Here is a 27,128-nt window from a genome sequence, read left to right on the forward strand (position 1 = left end):
GGTATCAACCACCTACGCCAACCCCGCACAAATCGCCGCCACCGCCCCGCGATCATACTTAACATACTTCCCCCTCCTCCTATCCAACTCATGGTACCTGTCCCAGAACCTCCCATAAAGCGGCTCAACCATCGCCTGCACATCCCTCGCAAACACCTCCCTAACCTCCTTCTCCATCGTCAACATCTTATGCTTCGCCACCAGCTCATCAAACGTCGCATTGAACTGCCTGAACTTTTCCTTAATCGCATCCCTCTCCTTACTACTCAACGCCTTCACCACCGCTGCGCTCTCATTCCCCGTGCTCCCCGACGTCGGCCTCCCCGGCCTCCCACCCCCCGTCCTGCTGCCGCCCGTATGCACGACGTCCATCAGGATCCTCGACGTCTCCAGCCACGGATCCATATACAAGCTCGTCGCCTTTTTCTTCCACGTATCCAGGCTCGGGATCCGCGATTTCAGCAGCGGCGCAAGATCAGACGCGCTAATCATGCGATTCACAACCACGAGGTTATTCGCCAGGAACACACCCTGCAACTGCTTCGTCTTGAGCAGCTGCGCGCCCTTGGCCTGGAGGGAGGAGAGCAAAGCGTCAACCGTGTCGGCGCTGTAGTGCGCGAAGAGCTCTTTGCCGTCGGCTGTGACGTCGAAGGAGGCGAGGGAGGGGGTGGCGTCGGCGGAGGGGTTCGCGCCGGATGCGCTCTTCCAGTTGCCGTCGCCGAGGGAGATCATTATGCCGGAGATTGGGCGGAGGAATTCTACCATGGTTTGTAGACGCGCCATTGTCTCGGTGGTGATGGGGAGAGGGGGGACGTCGATGGGGATGCTCTGGATCCCGCTGACGCGCTTGCGTGTATCGTCTAGGAGTTCCGCGAGGGAGGAGCGCGCAGTGTCGCGGATAGGCTTGAGGACCGATCCGAATGGGCCTTTGAGCTCGCCTGTCTGCGTCTCCACGCGGCTGGAGAGCTGCGAGATGATCTCCAGGATCTCGTAGGCGAGGAAACAGTCCGTGGTGAGGTGGGCGCGGATATGCACGTTCAGCTCTCGCAGCGTCCTGCCTACATCGTCCATGGCGCCTTGGCAGGCGAGGTTGAAGACCCGACCCCAGTCGTCGCGGGCGAAGAGCGCGCAGACGTTTTCGTGCTCGGCGATGTAGGCGCCTTTGATGGCTTGGGCGTACATCCCGATGCCGTTCGTGCCGTGCTTGTAGATGGCGTCGGCGGACTTCTTCTTGGCTGTGTTTACGGATGCAGCGGCTAGGTTGGCGAGTGAGGCTTGTAGGTATGGACCGCGGACGTTGGCGTATATTTTTGCGGTTGGGCTCTCTTGGGCTCCCATTGATGACTGTTGGCGCGCACCGACGAAGGAGTTGATGAGGCCAAGCCGTGTGGTCTTGTCCTGGCTGAGTGTGGGCCAGGGCTTTTGCTTTGTGATGAAGTTCAGCGGCTCAACTGGCGCCGCATCTTCCTGTAGTATCCGCCGAAAGACGGACTCCAGCTGCTGATTCCCAAACTGTATTAACCGGCTGAGATCCGACAAGGCTTGCCGGTTTGATTTCATATTTGTAGATTTTAGATCCGACAAGGCCCTAGTGACTCGGTTCATCGACGCCAGGTAGGATGACAATCCCGCATTGTCCGGCCCCGATCTGATGATCTCCTCCTCATTATTCTTGATATCCGACGGCCCTCGGACCGTCTCAATCGCACCCAGGATTGAGTCTATATTGTTCCCCAATACCTGGAGGCGTTGTGTATTTCCATGGATCGGGCCAATCGCCTCTTGTACGCTGCGCCCGCTGGTCTCCAGCCGTGTCAGGGAAGCTTGAATCTTCTTCGTCAGTTGCGCCGTCTTCTCCAGCCGTGATGTCAGGACATCGACTTCTGCTCGCGCCTCCTCGTCTGCGGCCTGGCGCGCGCTCAGGGTAATAGGCATTGTGATGTGCTGCGCATCCGCTACCGGGGTGAAATAGCCGTACGCTGTCTCAAAGGTCGTCATTCTCCCCAGCCAGGCGCCAATTTAAGGGTGAGCTGATGTTATTGTCGAGCATGGGTATGTGAGGTTGCCCCGTTGCGGGTTCTTGTTGAGAACAGAGTTATGCAGTCGCAAACAATGTAGGGATCAAGATAGTATATTATAGAAGACTCAATGACCTTCGTAGGGTTCTGGAATGTTGTGATTTCTGACGTGTAGCATCGTGTTTGAGGGAGGTCGGTGATCGGCGAGCGAGTGGTGAGTGATGATCGCTACGAACATGCGACGGCCTCATGGCTCATGGTGGTTTGAATCAGCTAGCAGCCACCGACAACACCAGCCACAACAAGCACCAGCCATATTATATTCACCAGCCACAGATGTCACATGCAATCTGTGGCATAGCGCCCCGGGACCAAAAGAAGTGGCGGGAGCTACTCACCCGATTAATTCCTGGTTTGGCCGCCATCGAGTATGAAGATTCAGAATCAGGGACCAAAATCCCTTGTTCCCTGATTCTGAATCTTCAACTCCCCCTCTAGTATTTAGCTTCTTAAAAAACACAGATCAGAATAGTTCTGCATTAGCCTCAAGCTCATCGCCGCCATGAGATTGGGTGCCAATTGCATCTTGCCATGATTCTGACAGTGCTGAAGACCCTTAAACACAACCCCTCCCTACGAAGCCGCCGCGCTCTTGTACCTTATTCGCAGCTTGTGGACCTGTCGCATTGGACTCGAGGCCCGCGATCGAATATATTAAGACGGCTTGAACCTCGAAACCCCCACAGGCATGATCGCGTTGTCGCCCAGAAAAGACGCTTCTTTCGTCGAAGGCCAGCCAAGGCTCCGATGAATTCCAGTGGCACTGTGGCCAAGGCTACTACAATTGTACTTGTTGCTGGCCTAGCCTATGTCCTATATGAGAATAACTTTCTCCAACCCCTGCCGCCTACGAAGTCCCGGGAACGGCTTACGGTAGAGCGAGTTTCGCGGCGGAAGCTGCAAGAGAAGATAGAGAAGGATGCGACTGAGAATGTCGAGGAGCTTCCAGGCTTGCCCTTCGCAAAGGCGGCCGCTCCTGATAAAAATGCGGAAGATTCATCATGGGGTCGCTTTGCGAGCGGGTTCGAATCGCTGGCTTCCTTGAAGGATGTTGAGTGGAGTACTGTGCAAGGAAACATCACTGGTTATATACTGCCGGAATGGGCAAAGAACATCCAGGAAGGCTTGTCAAAATTGCAGCTCGAGATGTCAATGGCTCCTGGAAGTCTGGCGGATGAGATATGGAAGGATGCCCAAGACCCAGAAAACAACCCCGAGATCGCGCGCCGCGCGACTGTTCGAGTGTCCCAGGAACTATGCGACGAGGAAAAGGAGTTTCTGAAGAAGCGCAAAGTGGTCACCACAACCGCCCTGGCAAAATATCTTGGTATCCCAGACGAGGAGGTCCATCCAGATGACGTCCCTACAATCGCCATGGTGAGCTCGGGAGGGGGCTTGCGCGCTCTTGTTGCAGGGACAGGTTCTCTTCTCGCTGCGCATGAAGACGGCCTCTTCCAGTGCGTTACCTACACTGCCGGTGTTAGTGGAAGCTGCTGGATGCAGACAATCTACCACTCATCTCTGGGAAATCGCCGCTTCGACTCTATGGTTAATCATCTCAGAGCTCGCCTTGGTACTCACATCGCGTACCCGCCCGATGCTCTTACGGCTCTGAACTCTGCACCTACCAACAAGTTCCTGCTTAGCGGCTTTGTCGAGAAACTGAAGGGTGATCCCGGAGCCGACTTTGGTGTCGTTGATCTATATGGATTGTTACTCGCGGCAAGACTTCTCGTTCCAAAGGGCGAATTAGGTGTCGACAACAGGAACCTGAAGATCTCCAACCAGCGCGAAAGCTTGAAAGACGGCGAGCACCCCATGCCTATCTACACTGCTGTCCGCCACGAGATCCCTATTTTGGAAGAATCTACCAATAAAGAGAAGGAGACTGATACTCCGTCCGAGGCGACCAAAGCACTGGCAAAGAAGGAGTCCTGGTTCCAATGGTTCGAGATTAGCCCGTACGAGATGTTCTGCGAAGAGTTCTCAGCCGGTATTCCCACTTGGGCCATGGGCCGACAGTTCAAGAACGGCGAAGATGTCCCACAAGAGAACGGCCTTGGAGTCCCAGAGATGAAGCTGCCACTTCTAATGGGTGTTTTCGGTAGCGCTATGTGCGCCACCCTGAGCCACTATGCAAAGGAAGTCAAGCCAATTATGAAGGGCATTCTACCAGTTGGTTTCTCAACAATCAAAGACATCATCGAGGAGCGCAACGATGATCTCTCCAAAGTCCACCCCATTGACCCCGCATCAATCCCCAACTACTGCGTAGGAATGAAAGACAGACTCCCCGACACTGCACCAGAAAGCATCTTCAAATCCGACCACATCGAGCTCATGGACGCCGGAATGTCAAACAACCTACCCATCTACAGCTGTCTCCGCCCAGGACGCGACGTCGACATCCTCATCGCCTTCGACGCCAGCGCCGACATCAAGACCGAGAACTGGCTCCAAGTGACAGAAGGTTACGCCCTGCAGCGCGGCATCAAGGGATGGCCCCTCGGCGCCGGCTGGCCTAGGAAATCCGATTCCTCCGAGGAAGCCGCTGCCCAGCTCGAAGACGCGCAGGTTACCTCAGCCGCTGAGGCAGAGGCAAAGCTCAAGGAGGCAAAGGCGGATGCGGAGACGGATCATAAGGCGCATGATAAGGCAGTTGCTAAGAAGGATACTTCAAAGGACAGAGTTGCAGCAGCTAACCCTGATGGAAACGTCAGCGACAGCGGCGACCTTGGCTTCTGTAGCGTTTGGGTTGGTAGCACGCAGGAGCGCCAGCACACCGACCAATCCACCGCCCCGCAATCCAAGGACGAGTCCGAGTCCGAACCCAAGTCCAAATCCGAGGAGTGGAAGCTGATGGAGCCCGATGCGGGGATCGCAGTCGTCTATTTCCCGCTCCTAGCCAACCCAGCGGTCGAGGGCGTGGACCCAGAGACGAGTCCGTACATGAGCACGTGGAACTTCATCTACACGCCCGAGGACGTGGATAATGTCGTTGGGCTTGCGAGGGCGAATTTCGAGGAGGGGAAGGAGAGGACGAGGCGCGTGGTGAGGGCGGTGTATGAGAGGAAGAAGAGGGCGAGGGAGGGGAGGGAGGGGAGGGAACGGGAGGGGCTGTGGGGGAGGATGGGGGGCAGGAGAATGCTTAATGGGGATGTTGTATTAACTGAATCTAGAAACAACTCTTCCTTGTAAGTAACTAACTTATACAATGCCGTTCTCCATATATATAAGATCTGACCTCAGATCCGTAATAGTCTCCCATATCACTGCTCTATCGAGTTACAAGCCCCAGTATTTCCGATCGGTGATGATGACAACGATGCGATCAGAGCGGGCCGTGGTTTCCTCGGCCTGTTCGTACCCCCGCACAACTCAGACCTAGAGTGTATCAGTACAACAGCTGGGAAAACGGCCATCTTTAACTATCCTCGTAACTCTATACTGGCCGATATTCAATATTCTATTTCTACCCTCAATAACCCTCTCTCCCTCTCCCTCTCTCCCTCTCCCTCTCTCCCTCTCCCTCTCTCCCTCTCCCTCTCTCCCTCTCCCTCTCTCCCTCTCCCTCTCTCCCTCTCCCTCTCTCCCTCTCCCTCTCTCTCTCTCTCTCTCCGAACATATGCCTCTCCCCATTCACGACCCAGTGATTCAGTCTATGGCCTCTCCCACAACCCTCTTCTCTCCCTCAGCTCAGCTCTCGCCAATATGAGGCTGTGCCCGTGGTGGATCGGCGGTCAGAAAGCTTAATACAGCTACTACTGCCAGCGGTCGGAATAACAATAAATCCTGTAACTTAACTTAAATATAACTTATATACAAAGCTCCTTCCCGGCGACCGTCCCCTTGGTTCCGACATAGACGCCGTTTCTTCGCTATGGGATTCCCGCCGTCAACCACCAACGCGCTCTCGCCGGAGCATGTGAATTCCCACGACGACTACGATTCAGATGACGACTCCGACTACTATTTCCACACATATGCTCCCCTCTCGTGTTTTCCCACGCCTCCGCCTTCATCACACACCTCAAGTCCACCCTCGCCGTTCCCCGATACCTCGTCCGACTGCTCGCTGGACTCCAGTTTACGAGGTACTTTCCCCCTACCCTATTGCCAACCACGAATTACGAGCTAACCACCCTCCAGGACCAGCAACTTACCTCTCCAACCTCATCCCCTGCGCCGCCTCCCTCCTCTCGCCCTCGCCATCCCTCACCCACACCCTTCTCACCCACGCAAACCTCGCTATAGAAACCCTCGCCCTAGCAGCCTGCATCCTCGACTCCCTCACCCCCCGCTTCGCGACCCTCTGGCGCCGCTCTCTCCCCCTCCACACCCTCCCCACGGACTCCCAACACATCGACACCGTCCGCCCCGAAATCATCATCCTCGCCGCCGTAATGATAGCCCACAAATTCCTCGACGACGCTGGGGCGAGGACAAGGACTTATAGCGAGGTTGTTGGGGGTGGGAGGTGGAGCATGGATATGCTGAATGTCACTGAGCGCTGCGTTGTGGAGAATCTAGGGTGGAGAATTGCCAGGTTATGGAGGGGAGAGCTGATTGAGGGCGCGGAGGAGGATATGAGGAGGGCGGGGATGGTGTGGGAGATGGCGGGGAAGAGGGTTGGTGGTGGGGCGAGGATGAAGGGGGGGTTGTTGACGCCTGTCGAAGGGGTGGTGGGGGAGGATCTTGCTTGTTGAGAGGAGAGGCCTGTTGAGTCTGTTTGGAGAGAGCATTTGCTGGTTATTTGCCGGCTGGTTGGCGTTTTGGAGGAGCGTGTTGTTCGTTGATTTTGGATTTTGGCGCAAACGGATGCATTTATGGGCGCTGCTGGCTGGTTGTAAGCCATTCTGGAGGCCCAGGGGCGCTTGGGAAGCGAAGCAAATTGTGGCTGGCATTGAGGGAGAGAGTACTCTGCCGTTTTGATATTATGATACCCTGGAACATAGTACGTCGTATACCTAAAGAGGGCAAGGATGGATGGAACCTAATGAATGGATTATCGATATTTTACTTCTCTTCGCTGGAAGCTTGATGGAGATGTGTTTGGTGAATGTCATGTGAAAGGTCCTCGATGATATTCGCATTGCAGTGACTTGCTGTCTTAGTTATGGTCAAGAACTGAGCCAAGGGTACCCTGGATCTCTACACCAGTGTACACATGGTTTGGGTCCATGAAATTATAGCGTTGGTGTCATCATCAGATTCGCTATCAATCCCGTGTGGGATATACTCTCCAGAAGGGCCGCTAGACGAGGAAGGCACCTCTCTTCCATGAGCTGAACGAATAGTCTTTGCTAGCATCGCACGCTTCCTCTTCAGAAGAGGACGATTAACTGGAGTAAATGATGGCCCTGGTTTGTCTTCGTCGCTAGTCCAATCCTCAGCGGTAGAATCACCAATCGTAGTAGGAGCAGGAGTAATCAAATTAACATCTAGGACAGGCACGAAGGATGACCCGTGAAGCTGCAAAGGAATAATCTCTTTCCCAGCCAATAGTATCTGGCCCTCGGGAGAGAGATGAGCAGCCAGAACCTCGTCGCGCGTGTTGTTTAGTGCATCAGCAATGGCCTGGAATGACTCAGGAGAACGGAGCTTGGTCAGAATATCAATGATGTTCTTGTCAATCTGCTTAATTTCTCGCCAGGCATCATGGCTGTTTAGCACAGATAGTCTAACTATTGTGACTTTCTTCTTCTGAAAAACCTCCATATGGATTAGCACCCTCCTTTGTACATGTTCCATGGGTAGGGGGGGCTCTTACTCTGATTGGCGATAATGAACCTGCAGTTCAACTGATTGCTGTTGTTATCGAACAAACACGGTGACATGCAGCGTCTAAATTCGCACCTTGGGACGACACCGCATACATCATGATGAGTACGGTAAGGCTAGAGTGAGTGTCTGTCAGTCCAGCATGTAACACCTCTGCTCGAATGTAGAAGGTCTTGCAAACTGTCTCTACATACCAAGCAGAGACTGGTATCTCTTCAGAGCACAAGCGTTTATTCCTCTTTCCATCCTTGTCCTGCTTCATGCAGTGCCCCATAATATCCTTTATGATCCATCTCATTTTGGGACTCCCGAAGGTCAGGTGCTGTAGGACATCTGAAGCGTCCGTAATAGGTCTATCCCCTCTCCTCAAAGTTGAATATGCTAGCTGGAGGCCTGTGAAACCCTGAGATCGCAAGATGGTAATGGTGGCTACAGTATCGTCAAGGAAACGCCCTCGCACCTTGGTGTGAGTAAGGGTTTGGTGAAAGCGACTCAATAAGGTCGAGACGGCATTGATAGTCATGGAACGCATTGGGCCAGTGATTTTGGAAAAACTCTTTAGATCAGCAGTTGGATCTACTCAGTGCTCCTTTTCTTTCAACCAAATCTCCAACCCTTCCTTGTAATCCCTTCTGTATGTTACCGGTGCAGGGTGTAGAAAATGCATGCATTATACTTACTTAACGAAACCCTGGTGGAAGAATTGATATTCGGCAGCTTCCGAAGAGGTCATCCTAAGCAGTGCTGTGTGTAATGGTGGGTGCACCAGATGTGAGAATCTAGCCACCCAAGGAAGGGATGATTTTACTAAGACAACACACTGTCTTAGAAAAAGAGCCAAAGGGTCGTAGCTTAGACTATTCCACAACGCAGCAATCAGGTGTATGATATAGTGGAGTGGTTTAGACAAGTTGTAACAAATGTTGAGTCTGAGAACTCAGGGATAAGTCAGAGGTTAGCACCTCACTGACTTTTCAGAAACAAGGAGTAATAAGATCAATGCTTTGAAGCTTGGAAAAGATGTGGAAGTATGTGATAGTCGATTTACTGTTGTCATACTGACATTCGTTGCACTCAGTTTGCTATCAAACTCAAGAGCAAACTTGGAAATCTCCTCCTCAAACCTACAAGTCACTATACACATTTTGGCTTATCACACCAACAACAAGAGCAATACTACTCAACGATTGCTACAACCATCTATGATTCATTACACGTCATTGCTCCTTAGTTACTGGGCCGATATTACCACATAGCATATCTCTACAACCCTCTATGATTCATTACATGACAACACTCATACTACCACATGATATCTACCAACTAGAGGCCTAGGAGCATGAACGATAGCTCTAAAAGCTCCTACGAACCTAAGAGATGGTTCTATGGGATTCTCTTACGTCGACTACAGTTACCAAGCCTGGTTAGTCATGAAAAGTCTTGGAAAATGAGAGAACTACACTCCTTTAGCATAAAGAGGATTGCCCTTTCCTTAAGAAAGGGCAAGCAGACAATACAGTAAATCGACTATCACATACTTCCACGTCTTTTCCAAGCTTCCAAGCATTCATCTTGTTACTCCTTGTTTCTGAAAAGTCAGTGAGGTGTTAACCTCTGACTTACCCCTGAGTTCCCAGACTCAACATTTGTTGCAACTTGTCTGAACCACTTCACTACATCACACACCTGATTGCTGCGTTGTGGAATAGTCTAAGCTACGACCCTTTGGCTCTTTTTCCTAAGACAGTGTGTTGTCTTAGTAAATTCATCCCTTCCTTGGGTGGCTAGATTCTCACATCTGGTGCACCCACCATTACATGAGGGACCCAAGCACGCTCGTTGTCGTCATTGGCGTTATACTGAGTATAGTAATCTTCTGGCTGATTTAATGTTAGTGAAGGAGGTAGCACATAGGGTCGAGTGTTACTTGACTCAGTATCTAGAACAGGAAGCTGTAGAAGTTGTCTCCGGGTAGCCTCAGCCCAGTTCATCTGGTTGGTCTGATGTGTAACATGCCTCTGAAGATTTGCCCCATAAACTGGCCACCTAGGTCTACGCCGGCGATTTGGATTACCGAAATCCTCCTTCTCTCTTCCGCTTTGTCTTTGCTTGAGATATAGAATAAATTGAACGGAGATCACGACGTGCAAGCTCTCCTGCAAATATACCCGCCTTTGCTCCTTTTATAAATGCCTGAAGCGATTCCCATTGATCTATAGTTGTAGTTTCTATATCGAAGATTCGGAGAGGATAATCTCCATGGCGTAATAGCTTCTTTGGATCTTGTGGAGTATTGCTAAAATCTGGTTCTTTGTGAGGTTGGGAGAGAAAGGAATCTGTATCTTCTGGCCGTATATATGCCTTGTGTTGTTGTATATGAGTTATCACAAGTGTACTCTTAGAACAGTCAATTCGAAATCCCGTTTCGTCGAAATTCCAAATATCTTCACGATGGATTTTGTATTTTGTAAGACAGTAGTGAAGTAGGGAAAACCATGAGAGGATATCATCTTTGCTTGTTGCTGCTCTTCTTTCTGCAGATAGTGAAGCAGTTTTCACATGAGTGGAATCGTTACTGTTTATATTCCTTTGCAATCAGACCTTGCTAACCAATTCTTTCGTTGCAGAGGTTCAAACAATATCGCTAGGCTATCTAACAGCATGCTTGTCGATGCCGGTTCTGAGCTCGCCATGTCGATACAAATCAACCTATTGAGAGCTTCCCACAGACACCTCGCGATATCGCGGGTTTAACAGGTGAATACTCACCCTTGTTTTTCGACACGACACATGTAGCTAAGTCTTTTATCCAGGCCCGGTTATTAATTCGATCCTACGCGCGCTTGGAGCAGACGATAGAGGCGGAATTGACGCAAGGCGGAAAAGGCTTAGAGTGCAGATTGGCATGAAACCAGATCCTATCTGACATCACATGCGGATACCATGGCGCATAGGATACAGTACCAGGAGCAAATGGCGTTCGGGGGGACTGGAGCGGAAGGCATTCTTTACTCATAGGAAGGCGGGTATCTATTGAATCATATCATAATACACTGATCTGCGTCCCGGTCGCCGGGAAACAACCAGAAACCAGCCGTGTGGGTATATATATCCTATCCCTATCCCCATCTACACCATTACCACCACCACCCTTCATCCCTCATCCCTCATCCCTCATCCCTCATCCCTCATCCCTCATCCCTCATCCCTCATCCCTCATCCCTCATCCCTCATCCCTCATCCCTCATCCCTCATCCCTCATCCCTCATCCCTCATCCCTCATCCCTCATCCCTCATCCCTCATCCCTCATCCCTCATCCCTCATCCCTCATCCCTCATCCCTCATCCCTCATCCCTCATCCCTCATCCCTCATCCCTCATCCCTCATCCCTCATCCCTCATCCCTCATCCCTCATCCCTCATCCCTCATCCCTCATCCCTCATCCCTCCCCACCCCCTATATCACACCTACTTCTCCCCCCCCGGCAACCCCGCCAAACTCGCACTCCTCTTCCCCCACCCCCAAAACCCCCCTCCCGTCGCCGCCGCCGTCGCAGCAGGGGGCGTCCCCCCACCACTCCTCGCGCCCTGACTAACCTGCCTCTCCAACGGCGACCCCCCCCCACCTCCCCCATTCCCACTCCCACTAACCATCCTCCTCAGCGCCTCCAACTTCCCCCTCGCCTCCTCCGCCTCCTGCCTCGCCGTCGCCTCCGCCGTTTTCGCCTGCACAAGCTCTAAAATCAACGCATCGTTATCCCCCCCTCCCTCTCCCCCTCCCGTCAAACTCGGCGCAAGACTAGGCGCATGTAAACTCGCCGCCCCCGGACTCAGCGGCACGGGGGGTGTCTCCTCATCCTCCCCCATAACCATGGAAGTATACAAACTACTCGATCTCTTCACGAACCCACCCGGCCCGGAAGCGGGACTGCGTGTTGATTTCTGCCGGCCGAGTTTCAGCTCGCGGAGGCCGTTGGAACTATGTGCTGAGGCGCGACGGCTCCAGTCGCTTCTCTCCCCCTCGTCGCCGTCGTTGCTGGAGCTGGCGCCCGGCTGCCGACTTCTTAACTCCGAGACTACCTTCTCCAATCTCCCCCGCTCAACATGGCCTTGTCGCACATGCGCGTGCCCTTCTCGCACTTGCTCGCCTAACTTGCTAACCTCGCGCTCGCAGTCCAGCAGCCGACGAGCGAGATCCTGGTTCTTGGAGACTTCCATCCCCAGCTGTCCCTTGGCGTGAGCCAGGTCGGCGCGCAGCTGAGCTTTTGATTGGAGGACTGCGGAATCGCGGTTCGAGGTGGTGAAGAAGCGGTGCGTGAGGGTTGTGAGGAGCGCGGGTATGCTGGGGGTTGAGGGTGTAGGGGAGGAAGCGGCGGCGATGGTGAGGGAGATGTGTGTGGGTGTTCCGCCGGGGGATTGCTCGTCTGAGTCGTGGGGGGAGGATTCGGGTGGGGGAACAGTTGAAGACGGCTGTGTTGGTGTGGATCCTTCGGTTTCGGTGGGTGATGATTCAGTCGTACTCGAAGTCACCCCAGCCGAAGACGAAGCTTCAGCATGTTCCATCGGGGAATCATGTTTTGACCCCTCCCTCCCCTCATCGCTCTTCTTCCCAGCCTCCTCACCCGCCATATTCTCGGGGGTCATACAAATCCCCCTCTCCCCCTCCGTCACCTCCCCCTCAACCTCCATCCCATTCTTCTTCAACACCTCAATCAGCAACCGAACCGCCACGCGATCCTCCTCCCGCTCCTCTCTCTCCCTCTGTAACCGCGTAGCCAACATAGCCTGTTCCCTCTGCATCTCGCTCAGCGCAAGGAGCAAATCCTCAATCTGCCCATTTAAACTGTTGTTACTACTCGCCAGCGCCTTCTGGCTCCCCACCGCTGCTGACAGCACCGTAGACGGCCCACGCACCGACGCGCCGTCCGATTGCGATGAGCCTCGCGACGTCGCTTCCGTCGTCAAGCTATCCGTGCTCCCCTCCCCTGACCCAAGCGTAGACGCCATACTCTGCTTGCTCGTCGACTTTCTTAAAAAGCTACCCGCGCGCCGGTACGGCGCCAGCGTCGCAGGGTTGAGCGTCATGCTCTTCGACGAGGAGTTCCATATGCGCCCCAGGAAGCGCGAGCCCGCTGATACAATATCGGCGGAGTGCGCAGGCGCCTTGCCGCTCTCCTGACTCTCGCTGTATCGCCGCTCGAGCGACTGCAGCAGATCATTTGTGATCGTGCCCGTCAAGCTAACGAAATCGTTAACAAAGGCGTCTGCGTCCATGCGATAGCAGTCCCAGAGTCCACGAGATAGAAGTAGTTGCATAACGTCCTCAAACTCTGCGCAAGCCGTAATGCGCTCCTCGTTCTTGCGCATCACAGCGAGCGCGACGCGCATCATAGTCTCTGAAGCGCCTTCAGCGAAGATCACATCATAGATGCGAAAGAGCATAGGGAGGGGGCAGGTGACAGCGAAGAAGGAGAGGAACCACTGCGAGACGTATGCGGGTTCGACTTGGAGGTGGTCGAGGTGTGCGGCGAGGGCGGGGAGGTGGCGTTTGAGCAGTTCGCCGAACTGAAAGATGCGTACGTGGAGACCGGAGAGGTCGGGGAGGTAGCAGCTTCGGAGGTCGTAGTTCTCTATCAATCTAGAAACGAGTCAGCCTGTGTCTTCATGGTAAGTAGGATGGGGGATGCTTACCGCACTAGTATACAAAACGCCTGGGTATCGCCCATATGCATCAACAGCGGCCCCACGAGGAACCCCAGACCCTGACAATATCCAATCTTGGGATCATACAAACTAAAGCACCTCAACACCTTCCCCAGCATCCTCTGTCCCTCCCCATTCGGATCGCGAAACATCTCCACACCCGGAAAGCTGCGCCCGAGATCCTTCCCAATGATCCCCTCGTATGGACTCGATCCCCCACACAGACGCTCATACTCCTCCTCCAGCACCAGATCCCTTGCGCCAGACATGCTCTGCCACACCACGCCCCTGAGCGGCGGCGGTATCCCCGCACGGATCTTCTTCGACAGCAGCGTCGGCAGTCGCTGCGCAGTGCGCTTGTAGTCCTGCACCACCGCAGCGTAGAACTCGAGGTCTGTCATCGCAGGCGCGGGAAGTAAGGAGTACCGTAGCGCAGGAGGCGAGGGCGCATTCACCATCTGTTTAAGCTGCTGCATAGACGGCGGGCGGCGCTGTACACGTTGTTCTGCTTGTGCTCGTGCGAGACCGGATTTCGGGTTTGTAGCTAGGAGATTGTTCTCTTGTTCGAGACGGGCGAGGAGAAGGGCTGTGGACTATGATTCAGTTAGGTTGGGAACATGGGGCTTATTCACAGGTAATGGGGGGAACTTGCATCTTCAGTATCTTGATCCCTTGGCTCTTGCTCTTCTGTCCGCTCCAGAACTTCCCAGTTCACGCTCTCGGTCTCGCTTTGGCTTTTATGGCTCCCCCTCCTGACCTCCCTGTCCTTGACGCAGGGGACTTCCATCCTCGCAATCTCAGTCTCATAGACAGTGTCCGCATCGGTATCGTCCTCGGGTATCACTCCCCCCGTAATTTGTTCAGTTGGTGCTATTTTTGCCTCCTGTTCCTCTTCCTCGTCTTCGTCGTCGTCTTCTTCGTCGTCGTCCTCGTCCTTATCGCCAGACTCGTCGACCTTGTCTTTCCCTCCTGTCTCAGCAAACGCAGCAGCAGTGCCAGAACCAGCAGCAGACCCTCCCAATTCAGGCTCAGGCTCAGATAATCGCACCGTGACCATCGAATCATGCAGCACCATCTCCCTCTTCTTCATGGCGACATCGCTGGGAAGCTCCCCTAGATCATCCATAATGACGGTTCTTGACGAGCGGTGGTCCGAGAATGACGCTGCGAATTATGTGCGCGTCATGTATACCTTTCTCGGCCAGTATTCTTAAAAATTCGACAAAGTAGTAGTGTTTCGTATGTCGGGGATATATGTACAAATCGTCGTCTCCTTGTTTTCGAGCGTTTGTGGTTTGTGTCGTGGAAAATGAGTGAGTTGTGTCTCCCTAAACACTATCGCCACGCTCTTTTCAAATTAACCCAGACGGACGTAAACAAATATAACCAAGCAAGCAGCTCAAACCGCAGACAAAAATCCTCGTTGAACAAAATACAAAACTGTTCTTTCTATGAAAATAAAGCAGAAATCATCAGCGCGGACACAACCAGGGGGGGGCGAGGGTTGATCCTGAGCCATGCAGGGTTCAGGGTCGCGCATTGGGAATTTCCCACGCCGAACCCCCGTCCCGTCCGTCTAGTCACGTCACCCGAAGACGCGCCGATTTAAATTCAACCTCCTCCACCAAAACGAAAAGCTTCAATGCATCGCTGCGCCCAACTCGCGCGCTCGACGCGGCGGGTATGTAGGGGAGATGTAGGGTATACGCATAATACGACGCCGGTCGCCGTCATCTTCACATCCCGCTTCTCGACCACTCGCGCCGAGCCCAGCGCATCTGTCCCTCCACCACCACGAAAATCAGCGACAACCACCCTCCTCCTCACAACCCTCGCCCTCGCCGCAGCGGGAGCAACGACATACCAGCTCTCCTCTTCCTCCTCAGCACCCAGATCCGGGCTACACGACCGCATATTCACACCCTACACCATCACATCCAAAACCCCCATCTCGCCCACCTCTATCGTCTTCACCCTCTCCCCCCCGCCCTCACAAACCCCCTCTTCCTCCACATCACAACCAGACGACCCCTTCGCCCCCCTCTGGCCAACCATCTGGTCCCTAACCTTCCGCCAACCCCAACTCCAAGTCGCACGCTCTTACACCCCCCTCCCTCCCCCTCTCTCCGCCGCCCCCTCTACACCAGGCACACTCCGCTTCCTCATCCGCCGCGAACACGGCGGCGAAGTATCGACCTACCTCTCCCACCTCCCCATTGGATCCACAATCGACATCCGCGGTCCGGTGGTTGAATACGCCATACCCCCCGACGTGAGCGATGTCGTTTTTTTGGCGGGAGGGACGGGGATTGCGCCCGCGTTGCAGGTTATTAGGGCTGTACTTGGTGATGGAGCTTCCGGGGGGGAGGGGGAGGGGGAGGGGAAGCATAAGACGGTGAAAATCCTTTGGGCCAACCGCCAACGCTCTGAATGCGCCGGCGCCCCTCTACCTACGTCGTGGTATAATTGCATCTGGGGCGCACAGCCCGAGGAAAGCAAACCACCCAGCCCCCTTGTTAAAGAACTGAGGGGGTTGGAAGCGCGGTATCCGGGGCGGGTGGAGGTGAGGTATTTCATTGATGTGGAGGGGAGTTTTATTGATCGGAGGGGGATACTTGACGCTGTGAAATCGGTAGGGGAGAAGGGGGACGGGAGGAAACTAATCATGGTCGCCGGACCGGATGGGTTCGTTAAGCATTATGTTGGACCACGGGTGTGGGAGGGGGCAGAGGAGAAGCAGGGTCCGCTTGGGGGGGTGGTGAAAGGGTTAGGGTTGGGGGGGTGGGAGGTTGTGAAGTTATAACGGGGGGAGACACTGAGATTATAATACTGTATTAAGTTACTGTACGATAGAAGCGTTAGAATTATTACAAGTGATAGAAGTGATAGAAGTGTTAGAATTCCGTGGTCTAGTTCCGCTTCACTATACCTCGCTGTAAATGAGTAGAACGCATAACATACAATACAACCATCCACCCACCAGACACCCATAAGTCATCCCATCTGTATGCATATCCCCCCAACTCCACGCTTCACACGCCAAACCCCATCTCCAGCGCCATGCATAAACGACAAAACAACCCCCCAACCAACACAACGCACCTGCCATTCGTGTCGCGCAAACCTTCAAATCCTCAAATCCTCAAACCTTCAGCACCTACACATCCCCAAAAAGCCTCCCCCCTCCCTTCTCCCCCCTCTCTCCCACCACCCCAACCCCACTCTTAAACACCTCCCTCGCCCAACAAAAATCCTCCATCACCCCCCCATGCCGTCCACAGGCCGCATCCCACCACGTCCTCACCACCTCATCCTCCCTCACCCCCTCCACATACCTCACCACCTCCCTCCCCCCAATCGTCCCCAGCCACCCTTTGGGAAAGGCATCGACCTCGTTCTTCCTTGCTACAAAGTGGTAGACCATTTTGGTGTTGAAGGCGTCCCACGCCGCCATGTACGCGTGCATAGCGGCCATATACGTATCCCACGCCGCCTGCGTCGGGCGCGGAGCGTCCGGTGCGATAGCGGGCGGGCTCGGGCCGCGCGGGGGTTGCGGGAGGTCGAGGTGTGCGGGTTTAGACCCCCTCCCAATCGGCGCCGCAGTCGCTGCTTTCGAAGCAAACGGGAGATTCGACGTCAGGTCAACAAAAGATGACAGGCCGGCGGGTGGTGTGTAGAGTGGTTCTGTTTTCTTGAGATCGTCGAGGTTGGCAGCTAGGCCGGAGGTGCTGCGTTGTTGGGTATTTAGGGCTTCTTTGGGGGGGAGGGCTGGGCCGGGGGCGGAGGCTGGGGGGGCTGCGAAGGCGGTGCTCGTGGTGTCGCTGGGGCGCCATTCGGCGCGGGTGGGCTCGTCGTAGACGTTTCGCGCGTCGTTTGGCGGTTGAGGGGGGTCGATGTCCATTGCCGTCGGGCTTGAGACGAGGGGTGGCTGGGCGGATGTACTCGTGCCAGTTTCCGCGCCTGGTACGGGTCGAGAACCCATGAACAGCGGTTTGTCGGATTCATCATCGCTATCGACCATCGGAGCTGTTCCAGTAGACTTGGTCACAGGCGGCCCCTTGGTCACAGGCGGCCCCTTGCTCGACGACGAACTGGCCTTGGCGCGCCTGCTCGTGTTGGTGCGAGACCTATTCAGCGATCCTGTGGAAGGATGTGGAGGTGGTGCGAAAATGCCAGGTTTGAACGTCTGCGCCCATTCTTCGGCGGTGAATTTCGTGCCGCCAGGAGACGACGTGGCGCCATCTGTACCGCTCGACTGCTGGAGGATCTCGGGGTCGATATTCGGATATGGCGACTTGGTGCTGACCGGTGGAACTCGTGGCTTTGGCGGAGATCGGTTTCGAGCGCGACTGGTAGAGTTATCGCGGGCCGGTTGAGCAGCGGCCTCCTTTCCGAAATAATCCTCGCCGGCTTCGAATTTACCGTGCCAGTCTGTAGGAGTGAAAGTCGTGCTGATGTTCTCTGTGCTGCTAGTAGGGAACTGTCGTGGCACCGAGTGCGCAGTGTACGTCTCGCCGTCGACTTGGAAGGTAAAGCTAAAAGCGCCAGTAAAGTCAGCATTAAGGGTATTGTTATCTTTCATACATTTGGAGAAATCTTCCCAACTCTGGAAGGTGAGGTCTGGGCCTTTGATACTACTGAAAATAGTGGGATTTCGGATGATGGAGAGCCCGGCAAAATAGAATGAGGCGCCACTCGGGCCGCTCTGTGCGTTCAACGGTGGGATTCTTGAGGTAACTCCAACGGTAGGCTTTTCCACTGGTAGGTCCAGAATAGGGTAGGCAGTTGTGGTGTTTGGCAAGCTACCATGTTTTGCACGGTTGAGAGGCGTCGCGGCGCTGGCCACCTTTCCGGCGACAATAGTGGACGAGTCATCATGCTTCTTGACAAGTCGATCGAGGACATTGAACTGCTCGGCTTCGAACGCATTCATGCCGCAGGAAGATCCGTTGAAGAGGTCTCCACTAGGAGCCTGTGGTGGCGAGAGATCCGAGTGCGATGGGAATAGATTGGGCCATTTTTTGCCAGCCTCACTAGAAGCACGTGCAAAGGGGCTAAAAACAACCCGTCTGGCTTCATTGACAACCACACTTGGAGAACGTCTTGCGGAGCGGAGATATTGTGGGCGTGGAAATGGGAGCTTAGGGTCTCCGTACATTTTTGGGTCAGCGTTTGGTCCCCCCGCGTTCTGTGCGCCATGGCTCTGCTGATGATGCGATGCTTCTGCCAAACGTTAGGTTAGTTGTACGAAGACATCGAAAAGGGAAAACTTACGAGCAGTTCCGGTTGGTGTAGCTTGGGCTTGTGTTCTCCGAGATCTGCTCTTCGCGAACACTCTCTGCCTCGTGCCGAATGATCCGGACTGTTCATCGTCCTCCGATTCGTCTGAGCTTGAGCTCGAGTAGTCCACAATAGGTTCAGCGGTGCATGGCTCGCTCATATTGCTAGCTCTGGTTGCTCGGGAAAAGGTCCGCTTGGGAGAAGTGTTGAGATTGGTGTCTGACCCAACTCTGCTGCCAGCATTGAACTCGGGTGACAGGTGAGGGGTACCACCGGGTCGACTTGGGCTTGCACTACGGTGTCTCTCACGGGTCCTTGACGAGCCAGAACCCCTACCGCCATCGGTCCTTCCAGACGGAGTTCTAGTGCTGTTGGATCTGCTGAGGTTGACCGACTCGAATGGGTCCGTCTTTTCGCCTCCATGGCTCGCATATGGAGTGCTTAGTCGCGGCTCCAATGGTGTTCCAGTCTTCTCTCTGAACTGTCTCAAAGGGTCCACAGGCGCGTTTCTTGGTGGGGTCTTCTGAGGTGGTGGCTGTTGCTTTGCAGTTGGTGCCCTGCCTGCGCGTTGTGTATAATATGCGGAGGTATTCGCGGCAGCCGGTTCGTCTCCACCAGCGGCGCCAGGGGCGTAGCCGTTCCTCTTTGGAATCGGTGGTGGTTGGGGCTTTGGGGCTTGCTGGCGGGAGCTTCTTCTGTCGTCCGTGCCTGGTGTTGGCTGATATCCATGGGGGTTATATGAAGGAGGCGCCTTTCCACCCCGCATTGTTGACCAGGCCTCATATGTCTTTCGTCGTGCCTCGGCCCCATCATCCTCTGCTGGCTTTGCCCCGGATGAAGCCGACGTATATGCTCCCGAGCCAGGCTTAAAATTGTTCGCATATCGCTGGGCACCTGCAGATGGCGGTGGCGGCTGAGCTCTTGTTCGTGGCGCTCTTGGGGGAGGAGGGAAGTCGGTAGCAACGTTTGCCCATGGGTTGCCTCGTGCAAATCCAGATGCGGGACGGGCTTGCGACGCAAAGCCACCTCCAACGCCGCCGCCTCTGGAACGTCCTACATCGTATTTTGCTCGCTGTTCTGGGTCGGTGAGGACTTCGTGTGCTGACTGGATCGTTTGGAATTTCGCATTAACTTCGAGCTCGCGTCCTGGATTGCGATCTGGGTGGTATTTCAAAGCTGTGAGGTGAAGATGGTTAGAAACGGCGAGCGGCCGCAATGTGTAAGAGGTACTAACCCAGGGATCTGAACTGCTTCCTGATCTCAATCTCAGTGGCATTGGGTGCAATCTCCAGATCACCATAGTAATCGCGTGTCAAGTCGGCCTTGGCCATTGTGCCTGGACACAAGGACGATTAGGCCTGGGTCAGTCGTTTTGGGTGGCAGATCTTGGCATATAGCTCGACTGTGTCGAAAAGCCAACGTAAGTCTGGCTTGCGGCAACGAGGCCAAGGATAGAGAGTGGGAGGTGGGTGGGCTTGTAGGCTATGGGGGAAAGTGGAAAAGCAAGGTCTGACCAAGGGCACAGCGAGAGAAAACGAGCTGGTGATGGGCGCAGGAAACAAATACAGTATCTGATACACAGCCACGAGATGTTGGGCGGTGCAACAGATGGCGGGATTGTGCAGTTATTTCGGATGGCGAGGCGGAGAGAATGTTTACCAAAAGCACTATACAGTCAGGATGAGGCAGGTGAATTTAGGCGAGGCCAGCCCAGCATCGAGTACATCGGCGGGCATCGGCGGGATTTGGCTGTACAGAAGAGTATATCATATATTGAGAATATTATCATTCTTATCATATATTGAGAATATTATCATCTTGCAAAGGATATATCATATATTGAGAATATTATGTTAACTTACCCGTTTATATATTTTGAGATACTGTAAAGTGCATACCAGAATAATAGTGACATCGTCTCTCATACAACTTGCTGAGTACACCCAAGTACACTTTTATCATTTGTTGACCAGCCAATCAACGGCCTTCTTTTGGCGAGGCTGTCATTATCCATAGAATATCACGTGATCAGCCATTAAACTTTTAGTGGCCCTTGCGTCCCTCTTCCCGCCCGTCCACTAACGGCTTAGCGTCACTACTTAGCGTCACGGCAGAATCCCCCGCCAACTGCCATATTAGGTACCGCCCTTAGTACTCTATTGTTCCGTACTGTATTAGTGAACAATCAAGAGACAAACTCGGATATTTCACCTCCAAAATATTCTTCATTCTTGGGAATAACTACTCAAAAAATCCTCGATCCTGAGCTCCTCACCAGGAATTCCCTTCATTTATAATTCCGAAGGACACTCCTGTCCTGTCAGTCTTGCTGTACTGCTCTCCAAACGGATACTGCACCTGCGAGCTCCAGCTGATCGGCGCCGTTGAGGGGATCTGCATACTCCGTACAATCCAGGGCATCTTGACAATTCACATTCCAGCCCCCTGCAGCTCGAGCAACACAAATCTCACAGGGATCTCCCCAACAGACCAATCTCACTGGCATATAAGCCCAATCGACCTCGCTGGCCACGCTGAGCGCTGAGCACACAGATTCGTGCTTGTCCAGCCAGGCCAGTCCATTCCCACCGCCTCGTCGACCCCCTCGTTCTTGCCCTAATCCACCTCCACTTCACCACCTTGAACCAGCGCACATAGCTTCTTTGGACACCTCCCATGCCTGCGTCTCCCCCCGCGGCACCCCGCGCTCGTCTCTCCAATTAAACGCACCCTCCCGCGCCAAACTACCTCACTCTACTCCACAACCCGCGCCTCAGCCTCAATCCCTCGCGCTAGCTCCACCACCCTCCCCGCCGATCCCCGCCATGCCCACCTACCTCATCCACGGCTTCCGCTGGTACCGCATCTCCATCCGGCAATACGTAGCCACCTACGACGTCGAAGACGCAGCCCCCGACTGGATCGTCACTCCCGCCTCCTCCCACGCCCTCCTCAACTCCCTCTACACCCTCCACGACTTTATCCCGCCCTGCCAGCAACCAACTTCCACCTCCCTCTCCTCCTCTTCAACCGCCACCCTCACCCCGCCCTTTCATTCACCCACCCGCACAACCACCGCCCCCGCCCCCGCCCCCGCCCCGCGAGATACAGGTCTCTCCCCACCACGTCCGCACCTCCTCCCCCGCTCCGCCAACGGCGTTGCGGCTTCAGCTCCCCCCGCCCCTCTCACCCGCCGAACGCGCATTCAACGCCTGGTCCCCCGTCAAACTCCTCGAGCAGCACGATATCCTCGCCCCCGCCATCTCAGAGCCCTACGCCTACGTCGGCGACGCACTAGTCCGCATCTCCCTCTCCGCAGACATCGGTGCCGAGATCGCAGCATATGAATCGCGCCAGGGATGTCGGAGGGAGGGCGCCTCGATAGGAGAGTTGAGACGCCTGGGCAGGGAGGAAGGCTGGATTGGGAAGTTAGCGGGGCATTTGGAGCCGAAGGAGCGGGTTGGGTGGTTTGTGGTTGTCTGTGGAGATGAGGAGAGGTCGTTTGGACGGGGGGGTGGGGAGAGGGAGGAGAGGGAGGGGGTAGTTGAGGCTGTTGTGAGGAAGGAGAGGAGGGGGTTTAGGAGGTTTTTTGGGGGGAGGGATAGGGAGGAGGAGGTGGAGGTTAGGAGGGTTAGTAAGTCGAGGAGGGGGTGAGAGGATGGGTGTTGGAGGTGGGTGACTGTCTTCTTGGGTTTGGTTTTGGGGAGTTGAAAATGGTGTTTTGGGGCAATGGTTTATGTGTTACGAGAGCAGAGGGATAGGATAGCGAATACCGCACCGCGTCAACCGAGTATTCCACAAAGTCTTCTAAAATAAACTTCCCTCCCCTCTAAGTCTTCCCCTCATAATCCCTCTTCCAAACCTCATCCCACCTCCCCCTATCCAGCGCAAACTCCCTCACAAACACATGCTCCAACTCATGCGTCCTCCTCCCCAACAACACCAAACTATGCAACGGCCCCCCCAACACCCCATCCGCCCCCTCCACCAACTCCTTCAACGTCCCACTCACAAACGTCTCCCCCCTCGCCCCCACCCTCGCCGCTCCCACCGCCAAACTCTCAGGCCCATACGCCCCCTCCCCTCTAATCTCCTCGCTCTCCAGCATTTGCTCCGCGCACTGTCCTACCGTCATGTATCGTGGGGGCTCGTAAATCAACCTCCCCCTAGCCATATTCTCAAGACTCTGTTCCTTGACTTTGATATCGAGCAACACGAGCGTGTGGACGCCGATGGTGCGGTTCTCCTTGACGCGATCGTAGAAGGAAGTGGGTTTCCAGGAATCGGTGAAGAAGACCATGGAGACGGTTTGGCCGTAGTTGTAGAGCTGAAGCCCGGCCGCGCCGATGGCCGACATGATGGAGGCGTTGGGGATGCAGGTTGTGGGGATGGAGAGCTCGCGGGCGCGGATGGTGAGGTCGGTGTGTGTTGTCGCTCTGGGGGGGGGGTTAGTTAACAGCCTTATGGGGGTGGAGGGAAAAGAGGGGGAAAGGGGAGGGAGGGGGAGGACGGGGGAGGACGGGGGAGGAGGGTACCCGTAAGGATCCCCGACGACGAGGAAAGCTACATCCTCCGTCTCCGCGCCTTTGAGGATAGAATCACTATCCGACTCTACCATCTCGCGATCCGCAACTATAACAGGGCGCCCATAATATTCCTCCTACTTCCCATTAAAAACCATCCAGTAGTATCCCACCACAGCACGAGGCATAAGGGCATACCAAAACTTTCGTCTCCACCAACAAAATCGCCGTATAATTCTCCAAATACACCCTGGCAGCTTTCTTCACAATCCCAAGCCCCTTGACGGTAATATCCGTCTCGTCTGATAGGCCGAGGCCGATGAGGTAGAGCATCCTTGCTGTGGAGGTGTTTGGGGAGGGGAGGAGGGGGGAGGACCTTGAGGGTTGGTTGGTGGGGTGGAGGGGCAGGAAATTTTGGGGGTGCAAACAGGCCAAACACGATAAGAGTTTTTGATGGGAGCTCTTATCGGGGATTACCTCGACGTCGTCGTCGCTACCTCCATCCCATCGCGGTTCCATAAACGGAGCAAGAGTCGAACAACTACTCTGCTCACCCTCTCTCAACTACCTCAACTAATCCATCACCTCCCTCGATCGCACCAAACGCCACCCACAATGACAGAACGCAAAGGCGCCTACGGCACCGCCGCCTCCGACACCGACTTCCGCAAAAAATACGACCGCGCCGAATACGCCGAAAAGGCGCGCGTCCGCGAGGCCGCCGAGAAAGAAGAAGGCAAGCTCCGCTACGAAGCCAAGCTCGCGGGGAAGAAATACTACGCCCCTCTCACCGGCGACGAGACTCTCACGGAGGCGCGAAAGAGCAGGCTGGATGTTGCAGGGAATGTTGGGAAGATTAGTCTGTTGCCGGCGGGGGCGGCGACGGGGAAGAGGGGGAGGGGAGGGGGGTTTTGGTGTGAGGCTTGTGATTTGACTTTTAAGGATAATTTGCAGTGGGTTGAGGTGAGTGCTCTCCCTGTCTTGCGGACTACGATGGGGGGTTGTGCTAATGGGGTTATAGCATGAGAATAGTATGCAGCATCTCCGCGCGATCGGCCAAACAGGTGAGGTCAAGCGCGCGAGCGCAGAGGATGTACACGAGCTAATCGAGCGCATCTGGGCTAAGATGGAAGAAGAGCGCAAAGGGGACGTGAAGACGCTTCGAGAACGGCTCGAGGGGCGCGCGGAGGAAGAGGAGAAGGTGAGAGAGGAACGGAGGAAGAAGAGGCGGGAGCTAGCGCAGAAGAGGAGGGAGGAGAGGGAGAAGGAGATCAAGGTTAAGTCGGAGTATGATGAGGATATTAGGGTGGAGGGGGAGCATGATGTCGAGGATATGGCGGCGATGATGGGCTTTGGGGGGTTTGGGACTTCGAAGAAGTAGGGCTAAGGGAAAGGCTAATTTGGGATATTTAGCGCTGGCGTTGGAGGGTTGTGATATTGGGAATTTAAAATGACTCTTTAAAGAGTAGAGAAGAAGGATTTTACGCAAGGCTGGGGTGCATGTTTGTGGTTGGTGATATATTATCTGGGCCGAGCCACACGAGGCTGCCTGTCCATGTTGGAAGTGCCGACTTGGGCAATCCCACAATGCTCCCAGCCTTCTTATCCCATTGCTTCAGTTTCACTTTTATTGTTTTTTGCATGCCCAATAGCGAGAATGAATGCGCGGGCTGTGCTTGGCTTGCAGAATGGCCATGCAATAGGGGATGCAGATTCCAAGGACCTTGGTGTAGGTGCAAGGCTGATTGGCGAATGCACTTGGTCGGATGCAATGCACCACACCATCTGCAATCGGTATGCTGGACAAATACTGGACAAATCGTGATTGCTGAGCCTCTTATGGTGAGATAAAGCCGGGATGGGTAGCTGTCATTTGGGACGGTTGGTCGGGAACTCGAAATCCCAACTCAACAAGTCGACAAATGGGCCCCTTGAGCGTCTTGGGCCCTGCTGGGAGTCTGGGGGACCTAATCAGTGCAACAGGAAAGTTATCTAGGCAGCTTCATCGACTCGCGAAACGGGTTAGAACGGCGGGAGAGGATATTCACCTGTTTGCTTGTATGCTATCGATGTTTTTATTTGCTTCGGATCGGGCATGAGTTTACATCCTTCAACACTATTCAAGTGGGACTGAACTACTCACACTCTCGATAGTGAAGGAAAAGGATTTTTTGAGGGATGCCGAAGAGTACGCAAAATATATTAAGGACAATGTCGACAACATCAAGCCGCGCATGAGTTCAATGGAATCTTCTTCGATGATAGACCTAAGCCTAATCTCAAAATTGAAAATTGAGGTGGGCTATAAGAAAGTCGGAAGTGCATGACCTAACATTTAAAATGAGGGCATTGGAGTCATCGCTCCTCCTGATGATTACGGTTGTCTACGAGGTACAAATACAGCAAATGGCAGCTCCAGAGGGTTTGTAAGTTTTCCATGGTTTAAGGGGAGGCGGAGAGCTAACTTGTTAATTAAATGGCAATAACGATGCGCCAAATTAAGAACTTCGTGAAGGAAGCAAAAGTTATAGTTTTGTGAGGATGCACGACCAAGACTCCCAAGAAGAAGAACTCATTCGCAAGAAAGGCGTCCTAGAAGAACAACCCCTCCGCAGGAAAGGCTCACTGGCTCTCCTCGATCTCCAATGCCTCCTAACGAAGGGATATCTATCAATGTCGCCCCACGTAACCAAGGAAAGGGCAAAGAGCGTGGACCTCCAGAGGCTTCTGACGAGTATAAAATAGTCAAAGGCCGAGTGTCTCAAACGGTCGGCACCAATTCCAAACCTCGAAGTCGAACTATCAGCGCCAGGCTATACCCTAACTTGCCCATGTACGCCATGTCTCGAGACTTGGCTGAACAGTTGGGTCTGGACCTCACTGCCGTTGATAGCAACAGCTTAAGGACCTCGCGGGTGGTTGGGTCACTTGAACCAGAGCTTCATCATATCGTTGGACATGTTGTGTTCGGGTGGCACATGCCTGCATCTTTTCTCTGGCCCCTCGCCCTGGGCCAGCCTTACATACACCAGGTTAAATAGGGAGGGCGCCTTCCAGGAGGGGATGCTCGGGAGCTGCTGCAGGTTCGTAAGTGGGGAGTAATTATGGGCAGTTATGTGATTTTAGAAATCCCGAATACAAAGATGAAGGCAACCAACCGTGCTATAATATTCCTAACTTACCAGATTACTGGTTGACTTGACAGAGGAGGCAGGGGATTAGACACAAAGGCTTTCCAAGTAACACGTTACAGTATTGTAAAGAATACTATATTGAGTTGAGCACGAAGCTCCTATCTAAGGAAATACTATCTACTTATATAGTGGCGTCGTGCCTCATGGGTAATCTGGATAGTTGGCGGATAGCTAGATATTCAGGATAGTTCGTGGATAGCTCAACTATCCAATATCCACTAGTTTCTGCAACTATCCATTAGCCCCGTCACATGGCAGCCTACCCCGCTTCCCACTGTGACTCACACATCACGTTACTAGGCCCTGGCCCTGTAACCATGACATCATGTTACTATAGCCGTAACAATGCTGGCAATGGCCTGGAGATGTTTGGTGATGGGTAGCTCAGCGAGCTTGCCAGACGGGAGGTTTTCATGATAGGTAGCTCGGCAAGCTTGCTGGACAGGGAGGTTTTCGTGATAGGTAGCTTGGCGAGCTTGGCGGACAGGGGAGGTTTCTTTATGGCTGCCAATGGATTGGAGATATTGGTCGAGGGCCTGAGATATTCATTGGGAGGCAGCTCGGCAAGC

The 27,128-nt window shown here is 54.1% G+C and overlaps 11 protein-coding genes across 11 annotated transcripts; 5 read left to right on the plus strand and 6 right to left on the minus strand.

The window, feature by feature from the left end:
• Positions 1-12: 12 nt before the first annotated feature.
• On the minus strand, positions 13-1,998 carry EXO70 (exocyst complex component; the record flags this gene model as incomplete). The annotated part of the gene is made up of 1 exon (XM_024465891.1): positions 13-1,998. One exon carries the CDS (start codon positions 1,996-1,998, stop codon positions 13-15), a length of 1,986 nt encoding a protein of 661 aa, XP_024326622.1.
• Positions 1,999-2,443: 445 nt separating this feature from the next.
• On the plus strand, positions 2,444-5,587 carry VC83_02225 (uncharacterized protein). Its single transcript, XM_024465892.1, has one exon. It carries the CDS (start codon positions 2,610-2,612, stop codon positions 5,274-5,276), a length of 2,667 nt encoding a protein of 888 aa, XP_024326621.1. The 5' UTR covers positions 2,444-2,609; the 3' UTR covers positions 5,277-5,587.
• On the plus strand, positions 5,564-7,317 carry VC83_02226 (uncharacterized protein). The gene is made up of 2 exons (XM_024465893.1): positions 5,564-6,172; positions 6,228-7,317. Exons 1-2 carry the CDS (start codon positions 5,959-5,961, stop codon positions 6,782-6,784), a joined length of 771 nt encoding a protein of 256 aa, XP_024326620.1. The 5' UTR covers positions 5,564-5,958; the 3' UTR covers positions 6,785-7,317.
• Positions 7,230-8,157, minus strand: VC83_02227 (uncharacterized protein; the record flags this gene model as incomplete). Its single annotated transcript, XM_024465894.1, has 4 exons — positions 7,230-7,740; positions 7,849-7,879; positions 7,935-7,975; positions 8,054-8,157. 4 exons carry the CDS (start codon positions 8,155-8,157, stop codon positions 7,230-7,232), a joined length of 687 nt encoding a protein of 228 aa, XP_024326619.1.
• Positions 8,158-11,327: 3,170 nt separating this feature from the next.
• VC83_02228 (uncharacterized protein) lies at positions 11,328-14,688 on the minus strand (the record flags this gene model as incomplete). The annotated part of the gene is made up of 3 exons (XM_024465895.1): positions 11,328-13,497; positions 13,551-14,155; positions 14,215-14,688. 3 exons carry the CDS (start codon positions 14,686-14,688, stop codon positions 11,328-11,330), a joined length of 3,249 nt encoding a protein of 1,082 aa, XP_024326624.1.
• A 485-nt stretch (positions 14,689-15,173) lies between these two features.
• VC83_02229 (uncharacterized protein) lies at positions 15,174-15,929 on the minus strand (the record flags this gene model as incomplete). The annotated part of the gene is made up of 1 exon (XM_024465896.1): positions 15,174-15,929. The coding sequence occupies exon 1, from the start codon at positions 15,474-15,476 to the stop codon at positions 15,174-15,176; it is 303 nt and encodes a 100-aa protein (XP_024326623.1). The 5' UTR covers positions 15,477-15,929.
• Positions 15,930-16,462: 533 nt separating this feature from the next.
• Positions 16,463-20,499, minus strand: VC83_02230 (uncharacterized protein). Its single transcript, XM_024465897.1, has 4 exons — positions 20,077-20,499; positions 18,837-20,018; positions 18,719-18,785; positions 16,463-18,097 (listed from the first exon to the last, which is right to left on the minus strand). The coding sequence occupies exons 1-4, from the start codon at positions 20,171-20,173 to the stop codon at positions 16,720-16,722; spliced, it is 2,724 nt and encodes a 907-aa protein (XP_024326848.1). The 5' UTR covers positions 20,174-20,499; the 3' UTR covers positions 16,463-16,719.
• A 536-nt stretch (positions 20,500-21,035) lies between these two features.
• On the plus strand, positions 21,036-22,496 carry VC83_02231 (uncharacterized protein; the record flags this gene model as incomplete). Its single annotated transcript, XM_024465898.1, has 2 exons — positions 21,036-21,968; positions 22,111-22,496. Exons 1-2 carry the CDS (start codon positions 21,668-21,670, stop codon positions 22,494-22,496), a joined length of 687 nt encoding a protein of 228 aa, XP_024326849.1. The 5' UTR covers positions 21,036-21,667.
• Positions 22,497-22,671: 175 nt separating this feature from the next.
• DPH5 (diphthine synthase) lies at positions 22,672-23,736 on the minus strand (the record flags this gene model as incomplete). Its single annotated transcript, XM_024465899.1, has 3 exons — positions 23,564-23,736; positions 23,378-23,502; positions 22,672-23,278 (listed from the first exon to the last, which is right to left on the minus strand). Exons 1-3 carry the CDS (start codon positions 23,696-23,698, stop codon positions 22,672-22,674), a joined length of 867 nt encoding a protein of 288 aa, XP_024326850.1. The 5' UTR covers positions 23,699-23,736.
• A 134-nt stretch (positions 23,737-23,870) lies between these two features.
• Positions 23,871-25,545, plus strand: VC83_02233 (uncharacterized protein). The gene is made up of 2 exons (XM_024465900.1): positions 23,871-24,328; positions 24,387-25,545. Exons 1-2 carry the CDS (start codon positions 23,981-23,983, stop codon positions 24,744-24,746), a joined length of 708 nt encoding a protein of 235 aa, XP_024326851.1. The 5' UTR covers positions 23,871-23,980; the 3' UTR covers positions 24,747-25,545.
• A 2-nt stretch (positions 25,546-25,547) lies between these two features.
• Positions 25,548-26,515, plus strand: VC83_02234 (uncharacterized protein). Its single transcript, XM_024465901.1, has one exon. The coding sequence runs from the start codon at positions 26,011-26,013 to the stop codon at positions 26,404-26,406; it is 396 nt and encodes a 131-aa protein (XP_024326844.1). The 5' UTR covers positions 25,548-26,010; the 3' UTR covers positions 26,407-26,515.
• The last annotated feature ends 613 nt before the right edge of the window (positions 26,516-27,128 follow it).

This window comes from Pseudogymnoascus destructans (assembly GCF_001641265.1).
Source record: "Pseudogymnoascus destructans isolate 20631-21 unplaced genomic scaffold scaffold_4, whole genome shotgun sequence".
NCBI lineage: Eukaryota > Fungi > Ascomycota > Leotiomycetes > Thelebolales > Thelebolaceae > Pseudogymnoascus > Pseudogymnoascus destructans.